At 39.1% G+C, this 14959-nt stretch overlaps 1 protein-coding gene across 5 annotated transcripts in view; it reads left to right on the top strand.

The window, feature by feature from the left end:
- B4GALNT1 (beta-1,4-N-acetyl-galactosaminyltransferase 1) overlaps positions 1 to 12996 on the top strand; it is a 213191-nt gene extending 200195 nt beyond the window's left edge. For all 5 annotated transcript variants that reach the window (XM_077483633.1, XM_077483628.1, XM_077483630.1 and 2 more), the window contains 3 exons: positions 758 to 898; positions 1267 to 1504; positions 8494 to 12996. In XM_077483633.1, coding sequence (XP_077339759.1) covers positions 758 to 898; positions 1267 to 1504; positions 8494 to 8705 — 591 coding nt within the window. In that variant the 3' untranslated portion in view covers positions 8706 to 12996. The remainder of the gene's footprint in view (positions 1 to 757; positions 899 to 1266; positions 1505 to 8493) is intronic.
- Positions 12997 to 14959: the final 1963 nt, after the last annotated feature.

The raw sequence follows: 14959 nt of genomic DNA, 5'->3' as shown, positions 1-14959 counted from the left end.
TCGCAGTTGCCAGTTCTTAAACCAAAAACTGGGATGCATTTTTATTGACTTGATTCATGTTCATTCAGGAGATATTGATATGAAAAATGTAGAATGAGTCAAGGGACAGTGCTAACAATGGGATTTTGTCTGTATTTTAAACTCTTTTAGAACATATATACTCGCTGTGCTTATTAAAACCAACCTTATGTAGTTTAAATGAGCAGTTTAGTCAAAGCTATTTTGGGTATACTTCTCCTATGGATCATGGATCAGTTAGCTCTGCACTCCCATGACTTTTTTTCAGCCCACGGGGGCTTAAGTCCGCTGTCAGCGGACATTAAAGAGAGCCGGTCCAGGCTCTGAAAGAATCCCGACTATATGGTTGGTATCCTCCCAGAATCCTGGACCAGCAGCTGGTTCAACCTCTCAGTAAACTGCTGAGAGCCCGAGCCAGCCACTCCCTCCCCCTGGTGAAGACAGTCCCTAACTCTCTGCTCACAGAATGCTGACAACCAAGCTTTCAGTGGTCTTTGATTGCTCAGTTCTCAGTACAGAACCACCGGGAGACACAAAAAAAATTATACTCACCTAGGTAGATGCAGCATCGGGGCGATGCTGCATCTACCTAGGTGAGTATCATTTTTTCGAAATCCCGAACTCCTCTTCTAATTTGTTTGCTTACACCTACATTTTATTATTTTAGAATGTATCTTTAATGGATATCAGATTTCTTCAGAATAACAGCATTCTTATATTAATTGTTTATTGTTTCAAGGGTTGGTTTGCTGGCAGAAATCTGGCCATCTCCCAAGTGTCCACGAAGTACGTCTTGTGGGTTGATGATGATTTTATATTTTGTTCTCACACCAAGATCGAGAAACTGGTTGAAGTTCTAGAGAAGACAAGCCTGGATGTAGTGAGTAGCCTCAATACTCTGCATGCCTTATGTTGGTATATTGGTACAATCAATATATCTTTTTTAAGAAGATTATAGTGAAATTAGAGTTTTGGATATATGCCTTTACAAACAAAGCTTAGATGCCTTCACACACAAAGCCGGTTTATCTAATTTGTTCATATGTTAGCCAAGAGGTATGTGATGGATGACATGAACATCAGCCTGGGGCGGTATCAGCTTCCATGCGTGACAACTTGAGAAGCATATTTGTGCTGCCTATAGCAAGCAATTATACGTATGCTTTTGTTTTGTAATCTAGAAGGAAAATTAGAATGTAAATGGTTACTCTGAACACTAATCCTTGCTGTCACTCTTTCCTGTACCAGGTTGGTGGTGCTGTGAGGGAAGTTACAGGATATGCTACAACATTTCGACAGAAGATTAATATCGAACCAGGTGGCAAAGAAGGCGACTGCCTTAAGACAATTCAGGGCTATCACCATGTCATTGAGGGGTTTCCCAACTGTGTGGTGGCCGATGGAGTAGTGAACTTCTTCTTGGGACGAACAGAAAAATTAAGGAAAGCTGGTTTTGACCCACGATTGTCAAGAGTTGCTCATTTAGGTAAGATGGAGTACCTCAGTTAATAGGCAACCAGAAAATGAAGTTCTCATTCACATTTGCTCACCGCACATACACACTAAAAACAAAGTATTGGGTCAAAGTTCAAGCGTCCTAGAAGAATAGTTGCCTAGTTATTAGCATACAGTGCCTTGAAAAAGTATTCATACCCTTGACATTTTTCACATTTTGTCATGTTACGGCCAGAAACACAGATGTATTTTATTTGGATTTTATGTGATGGACCAATGCAAAGTGGCACATAATTGTGACGTGGAAGGACAATGATAAATGTTTTTTAACATTTTTTACAAATAATTATCTGAAAAGCGTGGCATGCATTTGTATTCAGCCCCCTTTACTCTGTTAGCTCTAACTAAAATCTAGTGGAACCAATTGCCTTCAGAAGTCACCTAATTAGTAAATAGAGTCCACCTGTGTATAATTTAATCTCAGTATAAATACAGCTGTATTGTGATGCCCTTAGTGAACAAACAGCATCATGAAGGCCAAGGAACACACCAGCCAGGTCAGGGATAAAGTTGTGGAGAAGTTTAAAGCAGGGTTAGGTTAAAAAAAAATATCCCAGAAAGTATACAACCTACTGGTCCATGTGGAACCGCTTCCTGATTTAAATAAACAATTAAAAAAAATAATATCGCAAGCTTTGAACATCTAACGGAGCACTGTTTAATCCATCATCTGAAAATGGAAAGAGTATGGCACAACTGCAAACCTACCAAGACATGGCCGTCCACCTAAACTGACAGGCTGGGCAAGGTGAGCATTAATCAGAGGAGCAGCCAAGAGGTCCATGGTAATTCTGGAGGAGCTGCAGAGATCCACAGCTCAGGTGGGAGAATCTGTCCACAGGACAACTATTAGTAATGCTCTCCACAAATCTGGCCTTTATGGAGAAGTGGCAAGAAGAAAGACATTGTTGAAAGAAAGCCATAATAAGTCCCGTTTGCAGTTTGCAAGAAGCTATGTGGGAGACACAGAAAACATGTGAAAGAAGGTGCTCTGGTCAGATGAGACCAAAATTGAACTTTTTGGCCTAAAAGCAAAAAGCTACGTCTGGCGGAAAACTAAAACTACACATCACCCTGAACATGCCATTTTCTTTTCTTCAGCAAGGACAGGGAAGCTGCTCAGAGTTTATGGGAATGGATGGAGCCAAATACAGGGCAATCGTAGAAGAAAACCTGTTAGTCTGCAAAAGACTTGAGACTGGGGTGGAGGTTCACCTTCCAGCAGGACAACGACCATAAACATACAGCCAGAGCTACAATGGAATGGTTTAGATCAAAGCTTATTCATGTGTTAGGTTTTTTTTTTTTTTTTTTTTATTCTTTATTTATCTCAAAAAAAAATTTTTTTTTCCAACCAGCAGAGTGTATTTAAGAAAATTTCAAACCAGAAAAGAAAAAGAAAATAACAAAACTAAAAAAAAGGAAAAAACCTTGTTTACATACACATACATACATTCCTTAATTTCTTTCTAATTAAGACCTACACCATCCTAATATTAAATACCCCTCTGCTTTCCCCTGCCCCCCCCCTTCCCCTGCCCTCCCCCCCCTTTCCTTGCAGATTTCAAATGGGTTTCTTATTTATGATCGGTGTTAATTTCTTCTTGTGTTTATTGTGTAATTTCCTCCACATATCTCCAAGACAATTTAAATTCTTCCCACGAGGCCCATTTATCTAAGCTTCCCTCAGCTACTGTTAGGGCTTCGTCTCCCTCATTATAGTTTTCAATTTTTTGTATTTCATTTATACGGAAAATCCATTCCGATATTTTGGGGCTCGTACTTTCTCTCCATTTTTTAGGGATTAGATTTTTGGCGGTGTCTAGCAGTGTGGGAATTAACGAGGTTTTATATTGCTTAATGGGTTCGTCTGTCCCATGAAATAGGACCGTCCACGGATCTTCTCTGATTTCCTTTTTAGTTACAACTTTTATTATCTCTAAAATTTTTCTCCAATAATTTTTAATAATGGGGCAGTCCCACCAAATGTGGGCCATAGTCCCAATTTTTTTACACCTGCGCCAACAATCCGCAGATTGCTCTACTACATATTTGGCCATTTTATCGGGTGTCGCGTACCACCTTGCTAAGCACTTGTAGTTTGTTTCTATCAGCTTATTGTCTGCAACCCCCGAGTGGATTAATTTAAATATCTTATTGCGGATTTGTGTACTACACCGTGACCCTAACTCTTTTTCCCACTTTTGGATGTATGGCGGGTCCTCCAGCTCATCTCCCTCTGAGAGAATCTTGTATAAAAGGCTTATGTTTTTTTTTGATTTTTCTCTCAGGCATAGCCGCTCCAGAGGTCTCAGTTCCTCTTCACTACGGATTGGCTGAGGTAAATTTGAGATGAAATGACTAAGCTGGAGGAACCGCCATACATCCATCTTCATAAGTTCTGTGTCCGCACACAGTACTTGAAATGGGGCTATTTTACCACCAACTAATATATCTTTTAATTGTGCGTTTTCTTTCGTTATCCAGTTGCCCCCCACCACCTGTTTACCCGGTGTGAAATAGTCATTTTCTTTAAGAAAAATCAAGGGTGAATTAAAACCCCATTTATTTTGTGAGTGTGTACGATCCCAAATCTTTAGTGCTAAACGTGTTATCTCATGTGCTTTTGGTCCGATGGACCTGAACTGAGGAGGATTCCATATTGTGCGTCCTAAAAGTGCTTGACTCATTGTGTTCTCTACACTCACCCATCTCTTTTCGTTTGCCTCTTTCGCCCATTCCACTACGCGTGACAAAACCACTTCATGTGTTAGGTTTTAATGTGCCCAGTCAAATTCCAGACCTAAATCCAATTGAGAATCTGTGGCAAGACTTGAAAACTGCTGTTCATAGATGCTCTCAATCCAATCTGACAGAGCTTGAGCTATTTTGCAATGAAGAATGGGTAAAAAAATTCACTTTCTGTTCAAAGCTGGCAGAGACATCCCCAAAAAGACTTGCAGCTGTAATTGCAGTGAAAGATGGTTCTACAAATTATTGACTCAGAGGGGGCTGAATACAAATGTACACCACACTTTTCACATATTTTTTTGTAAAAGATTTTGAAAACCATTTATCATTTTCCTTCTACTTCACAATAATGTGCCACTTTGTGTTGGTCTATCACATAACATCCCAATAAAATACATTTACGTTTTTGGTTGTAACATGACAAAATGTGGAAAGTTTCAAAAAGTGCTTTCAATCTTTATAAAGATTGATTCTGCCATAATGGTCCTTGTTGTTAGGGGACTCCTGGTATGAAATGATCAACTTTATCTCAGTTGCACCCCTACACTGTCACACGGGGGTTGATTTGCTAAAACGGGAGAGTGCAAAATCTGGTGCAACTTTGCATAGAAATCAGCTTCCGGGTTTTTTTTTTTTTGCCAAAGCTTAATTGAACAAGCTAAAGTAAGAAGATGATTGGCTACCATACACAGCTGCAACAGATTTTGCACTCTCCACCTATGGTAAATGAACCCAGCTGTGCATAAACGGCCATTCCAGCACACATTGCACTGGCATAGTTTGCACTTGTCATTGTCAGAAACCCAGTTCAGAGTAATGATGTAAAGCTGGCACTAAAGCAAGTGCATGTAGACCAGAAAGGGCTGATAGAGGATGGAGGTAATCTGCAGCACCAAGATGTAAAAGAAAAAGATGAAGCAAAAACAAAAACAGTATTTTATGATTAGAAAAGCATGGCCATTTTAAATTATATGGGTTTGCTTCTCCTTTAAAAAGAGTCACTGGCATCAACAGTCAACTATACGTTAGACACTTGTAGATTTGACAACACTTTGGTTTGTTATAACTGTTGGACCCCAGTCAAGAATTTTTTTTTCCTCCCACAGCTGTAATACCCATAAGGGCCCATTTTACCACTTGAGATGCACTGGAACGTGTCTGCTGTCTATAAACACGCGTGGGCTTCATTCATTTTTAATGGTACCCCCATGCATCTAGCAAATGTGCACGCATTTGCGGTCACCAAAGTGCATGATGTTGTTTAGTATGGCTCAGTTTCAAAATTTGTGCCTGCCGTTCTTTTTGCATGTTTCTGTTTGTATTGCAGCCCATGGAAATGAATGGTAATACACAAAAACACGCGCTTAATGATGTGAACTGGCACTTATTTAGCATCAGTGATGTCAGTTGCGACCAGTTGAAGTCTCTTTATGAACAAAGAGAAATTGTAGGATGACTTGGATGACACCCTTAGCCCAAAGCCTAGATAAGCATCTCAACTATTCTATTGGCTGGGATGCAGAGATTCAGAGATTTGAAGTAGAACAATGTACCCCCCCCCCCCCCCCAAATGAAAAAATAAATAAAAAGTATAAGTGCTGCAACACTTAAATTAGTTTAGTAAGTTTAGGTAGTAAACTTAAGAAATAAAAAATCTGCTGACAGGCTGGGCTTTGATAAAGGTCTCTTCTGTCATAAATCACCCCCCTGCCTGTCAGCGGGTCATGTGATCTGAGCTCAGCTCACACCACATTTACCGCCCTCTCTGCATGCCACGGCGATGTAACTCCCATGCGCATGCGCAGGTTTGACTTCATCACTGCCTGGCCATTCAATTGGCCAAAGATTCAAACCTAGATGGAAGCTCAGGCAAAGATGAGCGTTGACAGCGCTGCGCAGGAGAGCCCCGGTCTGCAAGTAAGTCTGTCATAATGTTACTAGTATGCAGTGCACACTAGTATATTATTACTTAAACCTGTCGGGACCCATTTTTTTAGCTTACTAGCCGGACTTTACTACTGCTTCAAAGTGGTATTAAAGGATAAATTCACCTTTTAAGAAAAAATAATAAATGCACAAATTTATGCAGAAAAAAATGTACATTTATTATTTTTACCTGCAGGAGCCTGGAAAGTGTTGCACCCATGATCAGTGGATCAGGGGTACAATGTCAGACTTCTGCAGACAAGCCCTGCAGCTTTTTGCCTGTACCACCGATACAGGCTGACTGTTAACAAGCTGCAGGGCTTGTGAATGAAGTATGAGAGCGCTCCTTGATGCCCTCACAAGTCCATTCAGAACTACAAACCATCATCTGTGGTGGCTGACAGTAGTTGTAGTCTATCCATTCACAGGAAACTGTGAATGAATGATGGGGCTGTGTGGATGGAGCCCTGCACAGCCACCCTGTTTTTGGATTAAGACAGTGGGTGCTGAGAGAAGATCCCCTTCCTGCTGTCACACTGAGGCAAGAAAGGTGAACTTAGCCTTTACCACTTCTTAGATGTGGTGACTGCATTATTTTTTTTAGCTTTCTTTGTTATTTTCAGCTGGTGATTACAGCAGGAAGTCTGTTGTGTTTCAACAGAACAAGCTCACCTTTAAATGTAGCTGTTACATTGTTGACACAAATCATTCACCACTAACGGGTGCTTACGATGATCCTTTTTTTTATTTATTCATGTAAAACCTTTATCCCAAAAACGATACAAAATGGTTTCTGTAACTTCAGTGTGAAATGGTATTTGCCTTCAATTTCTTAGTGTATATAAAAGTGCTAGTACATCTAAGCCCCTGTACACACGGTCGGAGATTTCCACAACCAAATCCGTCGGATTTTGCCCGTCGGATTTTGTCCGTCGGATCTTGTCCGAAACTGTTGCATACACATGGTCGGACTAAGTTGTCGAAAAATCCGATCATTCAGAACGTGATGACGTAATTTCGTTATGACGGGACTACGTTCAGGCTAGTAGCCAATAGCTTTGATGTAGGAATTTGATCAGAGCATGCGTGGCACTTGGTCCGATCAAAATTCTCTACACATGATGGGAGTATGTCCGATCGAACCAGTTGGTCGGGAAATATTTCCAACATGTTGGAAAATTGGGTCCGACGGAATCAGTCCGATCCATACCACACACAGTCGGATTATCCAACAACACGGTCCGATAGGACACATTCCGACGGATTCTCCGACTGTGTGTACAAGGGCTAAGACCCCCTCTTCCAAAAATGGCAATGCTAATGTCCAAAAGTGTGGCTGTGCTCCTTTATCCAGAATGGAGGCACTTTTAATACAGGAGGTGTGTTATTGTCCATATCACCAGGTAAAAACAACAGAGGGGAAAAGTCTAGAACAAAAAAAAAAGAAAATAATGTAGCCACCACATCGAATGATTGGTAAGCTGCAATGCATTACATTTTGAGTTTTGGGTTTATTAGTGCTTTATGTGTAAGTGGATCTGCACTTAGTGTTCTCTTAGAAAGTCTCACAAATACCTGATGATCTTGCCAGTAAAGTCCACTTTGTATAGCTTCCTGGCATGAGGAGACAATGCTGCTGCACTGATCCTCAATTCAGAGCAGTGTTTTCACCCACATATAGGCAATATGCATGCTTGCATTAAAATGTGATGAGGAGACATTGCAAAGGGTTTGGCTATCTGCATTGGCACTGCTGATTCAAAAGCTTGTAGTCTGACAATCTTTAGTTGTCCACACATAGCCTTGGCCATTGCTCCCTGGATTGACAGCACTGGGACCAGTTTAACACATGGGGGAGATTTACTGAGCCCCCTTCCACACGGACGCTTCTGTGCAATGGATTCCACTTGCTCAGCGCTGATCTTGGCTAAGCAGGCGGATGACAGGTCCTGTCTGCTCCGCTGGGGAAAAGTGTCCAATCAGACGAATGGAAAGTGGAAACACCATTCGTCTAGATTTTGCAGGCAGGATCGGAACGGATAGTGGCAGATGTCATCAGCGGACATGTGTGCACCAGTTTTAGTAAATCTCTCTGACAGGAACTTTTTGATGTCAATGAACAATACTGTAAGGGAAATGAGCCCACCAAAACAATGTACAGTATTTATCTGTCAATCTGATTGTCCGTTTTGTTTCTGTCAGTCATCCTGCCTATCGAATTATTTATTTTAGTAACTCTGTTAAGAGGAAAGTATATTTATGTCCGTTTTTTTTTTTATTCAGAATTCTTTGTAGACGGACTAGGAGAATTACACGTAGGGTCGTGCGATGACATCATTGTAGACCATGCTTCAAAAATCCACCTTCCATGGTCTCAAACAGAATCAGATAAGGAATATTTGAAATTCCGTTATCCCAAAACTTCAAGTATGAAAAATATCCAACACGAGTTGTTTTACTTTAAAAATCGCTTCAAGTGCATGACTGGAAACTGAAAGAGAGATCCAATTGTTGTCCAATGAACAAAAACAAGAAAATTATATGGAAGGAATTCTTTTAGACTGTGACTAAAGAAAACGTCTGGTTCTAAAATTACAATTGGAGGTGCTGCTTTCAAAATCATTCGTCCTGACTGTAGGTTTTGTCACTACAGTCACATCTGTTAGGGGTAAAAATTAAAGAAGAGGAATAATATTCTGCAAAGATTAGGCAATGGCACTTAATTTTGCTACAGACCAACTAAATTACACTGAAGCCTACAGTGTATCCTTGGCTGTATACCTCTTAGAAGCAGTGATAGTAAACTCCTTGGATAAGACCATCTCAAGGTAACAAGTGGGTTTTTTTTTTTTTTTTTTTTTTAAACCAACGTCTACATTGCTTTTTGCAAGTAGAATGGCAGATCACATGCCATTTGACCACTAAATATGCTGCTAAATACATCATCAGGTAGATCACTGAAGAAGAAATAAGTGCGAAACATAACCTGCCTTGTCTGGGTACTTCTAAACAGTACACCACCTGCGTGGAGTGTGTATGCTTCTGTTTCTTTTTGGAGTATATCTTAGGACAACAGAAAAAAAAATCTGTACACCCCAGCAATACATGTACATTTCCCCATGTTATGTCCATTAAAAGATACTGCATGTACAGAACAATGCCCGTCGATCTGTCAGAAATCCAGTAAACTCCTAATCCTGTTTGGATTGACTGAACATTGCTTCCTGCATTCAGCTAATGGCACAGTGATACTACTTGGTTTAAAGAACAGGCAAAAGCATAGGAAAATCTTTGATATCTTTGGTAAGGACTCTTCATTCTTTTACATAGAAAAGGGATTTTTTTTTCTCAGTACCCAAGTCAAGGAGAGTCGTTGTATCAAGGCCAATGGTACAGCAATCCCAGCATAACAAGCAGATTTTTCATTACTTATTGTATATATAAAGATTTGCTCAATTGGCAGTCTAATTACAAGTTTGTAAGAGGAAATTGCCGCCTCATGTCCGATAGGTAGGTCAGTACAACTTCAGATATGCTTTTCTGTTTGCTGCAAATTGATGTTTGGTTTCTTTACAGAAATTGTGGTTGGGCCAATACACTGTAAGCTTTAGCAGGATACAAGGGTAAGGGATCAATGTTTTTTGCAGATTATGGTAATGTTAACTGTTAAGCTAGTGCACTGACATTCTCTTATATACTTGACAGGTCCACATTTAAGGTTTACATGTATTTATAGGGTACATTGAATTACAGCAGTTTCATGCACAGCTAACCTGTTGAACTTCAAAAATATTTTTTTCTTAGATGTTTTTGATGTACACCTATGAGAGCAGCACCTGCCGGAAGGATCTTTGGAATTGTGTCAAATTCCTTCCTAAACTTGTGCAATTTTGCTTGATGTGTATAAGTGACTGTATATCAGGAGGATGAGTCCTCCTAAATCAATCATTTTTTTTTCGGTGGAGACAAAGGATAGGCAACGAACCTGGGACTGGGTGACCACCTCCTGGATGATCAGGTTTTCTGTGAGTTAAACCTATCTATGCCATTCTAAGCTGAGTTTATAGGTGGTCTTACCCATTTGTGGTGCTGATTTATTGTAAAGACACAAAATGAAATAGTTTATTCGTTTTGAAAAAGACAATAAATGATGACGTTTAATCTTTTACTGACTGTAGCCGTTTCGGTCCAGGTGAAGCAAAACAAACTATCTGCCCAAACTTTGTGCCAGTTTTGTTTCATTTACAAAAAAAAAAGCCCTCCCTGCCCTTAGAAAGTAAAAAAAAAAGATAGTCTTGAACTATCCTTATAACTGAGGATACCGTTAATTGCAAGAAAAGCATCTAATAATTTGTAAAGAGGACCTACACTGTAGATAGAAGCTGTGCCCAAAAAATACATGCAGAGGGCCAGGGAATGCTTAGTGCAAAGGGTAGTGCTTAGGTACTATTTCTAGATGTTCATTATAAGGCAACAAAATGCCACTTCAGTTCAGGCTCACTGTTAGACTGTACATTATTTTTGCTTCCTCATTCTGTAGAGCACTCCACAACATACCATTCTTCCAGTAAAGAACACCTATATACTATATACTACAGACATTTTTTTTTTTTCAGTTTACAAAAATTTCACATAAGCAATCTGCATGGTAAAAATTTGAGGCAAATTTTGATGATGTTTCAGCAAAGGCGAATTCAGAATTTGCGTAATCTCCCTATTCTTTACATTAAAGATCCTTCACTTCATTTTGCCTCCCTAATTTCCTCAATTTAAGTACATTTTGTGTTCCTTCAAAGTTGTTATTGTTACTCTTTCTGAATTCACTACCTTGGTGGCAATTCACTCCATCTGTTTATCTAACACTACACAATTTAACCACTTTAATATCTTAAATGTAACGGAAAAATCCTATAAAAATTTACAAAGTTTTTAGGATTTATTTCCTACATCATGATCCTCTCCCCCGCCATAACTCCCATGCTTCTATTAAATCCAGTTACTGCCTGTCAAAATAAAAATGAGTAACACGGTGTAACAATGTATTGAATGTAAATATAATGTTTATGTATTTGCATGTGTTGGAACAGCGACAGCAAAGCTCAGTCTATGTACAGTCCACTCCCCTGTATATATTATATGTATAAAATAGTCATGTGCTTGGATTTATAAATATTCTTTTAACCCCTAACTAAAATACTCAGTGATAAATGCTACTCAGCCATCGCCATTTTAATTTGTAGTCCGTATACAGTGACATTTTGTATATACTTATGTTTACAGGCATTGCGGTGTAAATTTGAAATGTGTACTTGCCTATTGCAGGTTTATTTAAAAGGGAACTCCAAGACGTTTTGAAGTAATTCAAGGGAGTTGATCTGCTCTCATACCAAGCACATCCACCTCTTGTCCTAGTCTATGGGCATATGAGGAATCCCCTTACACACAAGCCAGAGAGCAGACAACAGGCTTTAAAACTGATAGAGGATGTAGGTTGCTCAGTTAGTTTGATTCTAAAACTAAGAGTACTAAATGAGTTCACATTTCTGTTAAAATGTTTTTTTTTTTTTTTTTTAATCAAAGGCATTTTTTACAATTTTAGATTGTGGTAAAATTAAATTAAGTAATGAAGTTTAAAACACACTAAATCTAAAATTGTACTAAATAAAGTAGGTGCTATTCCTCCGCATTAAAAAATTATGTTAACATCAATATATGGTTATAACCTCAAAAAAATAAAAATAAAAAAATAACACTGCAAATGTCATACACCCGCAATACCATGCAATAAATCATAAATCAGTGCCCCATTTGTGAAAAAAACATGTGATGCAGAGAACAAAAAGAGAAAAAGAAAGTGCTATTCAAACTGTTCAAACGCAAAATTCCATGTATTTGCACTTGTTAAACTTCATCCCATCCACTGTGCTGTTTATATGAAGTAATTGTAAACCGCAAATGCAAAAAAATGTTGTGCTCCACTGCCAGTGATACTACTATTGCACTCACCAGAGCCCTGAGGCCCTCTGGACCAACACGCATTTTCTCTATAACCCAATAAAATATAACTGTGTTGCACGTCTACCTTGTCATTTCCTTTTGGATGATTGGTGCACATCCATCGAGGTAAGGACATACCTGTTGGATGAAGAAATGCTGATTTGGAGTTCCATGTTAGTTATTTGGGTTATATTAAAAACACGTGTTGATCCAGAGGGCCTCAGGGCTCTGAATGCAATAGTAGTATCACTGGTAGTGGAGCACAATATCTTTTTTGCATTTGCAGTTTACAATCACTTCACATAAACAGCACTGTGGATGGGATGAAGCTAAACAAGTGCAAGTATACAGAATTTTTTTTTTTTTGAACAGTTTGAAATGGACTTTTCTTTTTCTCTCCTTTTTTTTTTTTGTTTTTTGCATGATATGTGTTTTTACAATGAGAGTGAAAGGAAATCTTCCTAGATGGACACAGCAAAAAATAATTTCATAGAGGTTTAACCCTTCCCTAGTCTACTTAAAACCAAAGGCAAAAAAAAAAAGTTTGTCACTTTATTGTGCCAATATGTGATGTTTGGTAACCCATGAAGTTTATGTGCATTTATAATTTATTGTACCCAAGTACACAATACCATGTTTTGTGAAGCACTGAAAAAAAAGACTGTTTATACATTTTTGAAGGAAAACTAGAGGTTTTAATATAATCTATGATTTATGTGAATATTTGTACATGTTGTTATTTAATGTTATCATTTATTTAAAACACCAAAAATAAATCTTTCAACAAAATAGGTTTTGTGTATTTTTACCATCTTGCTCTTTTTTCTCCACCATTGATAAAGATTAAAGAAATGCATTGTAGTTTCAACAACAGAGAATTTGTTGTATTTGGCTTGCATTTATTGCATGACAAATATTACATGTGTCCAACCATAGCAGTGGACTGCTTGAGAAGTTGGATTGTGCAGCAAATCATAAAATACCCCAGCCTAAATTAAAGATCAACTTCTTTAATGAATTTAGATAGAAGAGTCCACCTAGCCAAGACAGTTTTTGTCCAGGAGCACAACTGATTTTCCTATAAACTTCTTCTTGTTGGTGGTGACCATCCCTCTGCGGCCTGAATGTGTGCTTGGATTTTAAGAATCCAGCTGGTTCATACTAAATTCCATAGATAGTCATGATGGCTACTTAACTTCCCTGATAATGCCATTTTCTGCATACCTCACATCCTTTCTTTTCACACCGGGTTCCAGTCCCAACACTTCACTAGATTTCCTCAAAACAGAATTCCAGGCAAGACTTTTTAAGAAAATAGGCATCTGCAGGATAGTATGGCTTTTGCTATACTTCCAACCCATCGCAGCTTTTGGTTCACAGAATACAAAACTATTTGTTGGACAAAGGGAGAGGTGGAGTCCAAACAAAACGGTAGCTTCTGTGCATGAGAGCCACAGTGGGCTAAATTATGGTGAGAGTTACAGTATATTTCCTGGCATAAATTAAAATAAGAGATAACAATTTGTTATAGAGCACATCATGCATGTTTGCTTGGATTTCTGCTTTAGGTTTCATTGACCACATTGCTCTTAGATCTTCTTTACCCATAATGTACTGACCCAGTGCATTGAGAATTGAGTGGACCTTTTGACTTAAGTAATATTGGACAAACTCGATACTGGATGGACCTGTGTCTTTATTGAACCTTACTACTTTGTAACCATGAACATGTTTACAGAAATAACAATTCACTAAATGTCTTCTAAAAAGTGTGCAAGCTGCAGCAAACCTAAGGACCAACTGCTTACTACAGTACATTGAAAACAGATTTGCTGCTTTGGATTGGGGCATAACTGCACTTTGTACATAATTTACACTTTGCTTATACTCCTACAAGAAGCCAAAATGTCAGGCTAAGTACATCTAGATTCAAAAGCTAAATAAAGTTTGGTCTGGCCTTGCGTGTCCCTTCAACAATTTTTGTTGAAGGGACACAGAAAATTTTCCATCAATCACTGGTTGCAGCCAATATAGGCTGCACACTAATGCCCTGTACACATGGTCGGTCTTTCCGACGCAAAATGTGCAATCAAAACGTGTTGTCGGAAATTCCGACCATGTCTAGGCTCCATTCGATTTTTTCCATCGGAATTTCCGACACACAAAGTTTGAGATCCGAATATAACATTTTCCAATAACAAAATCCGATCGCTTAAATTCCGATCCTGTGTAGACAATTCCGATGCATAAAGTGCCACGCATGCTCAGAATAAATTACGAGATGAAAGGGCTGCTCCTATTGGCTACTGGCTATTGAACCTCCTCTTTATAGTCCCGTCGTACGTGTTGTACATCACTGCGTTCTTGACGATCGGAATTTCCGACAACTTTGTGCGACCGTGTGCATGCAAGACATGTTTGAGCCAACATCCGTCGGAAAAAATCTGATGGATTTTGTTGTCGGAATGTCCGATCGTGTGTACAGGGCATTAAGCTTTGTGTGCACACAACCTACTTTGACCACCGGCCATGGGAAAATGCAAAACCCGGCAAAATCAAGCCACAATTTTGCTGCAGTTTGTAGCCGGCAGTCAAAATGTTCCTATCTTGAACGCGATTCTTCTGCATTCAGGAGAGGGTGGTTGAGCGAGGTTGAAGCTCCCATAACAACAGCAGCTCCTACACTGTCTATGCGTGCATTGGCACATACAGTAGGCATTAATGAAGTTGAGTTTAGGAGCTTAGGCAAAAA

Source organism: Lithobates pipiens, unplaced genomic scaffold, assembly GCF_037356315.1.
Source record: "Lithobates pipiens isolate NorthernLeopardFrog02 unplaced genomic scaffold, aLitPip1_a1.2 Scaffold_16, whole genome shotgun sequence".
Classification (NCBI taxonomy): Eukaryota; Metazoa; Chordata; class Amphibia; order Anura; family Ranidae; genus Lithobates; species Lithobates pipiens.
Note: the sequence above shows the minus strand (reverse complement) of the source record. Positions and strands in the feature narration are given on the sequence as shown.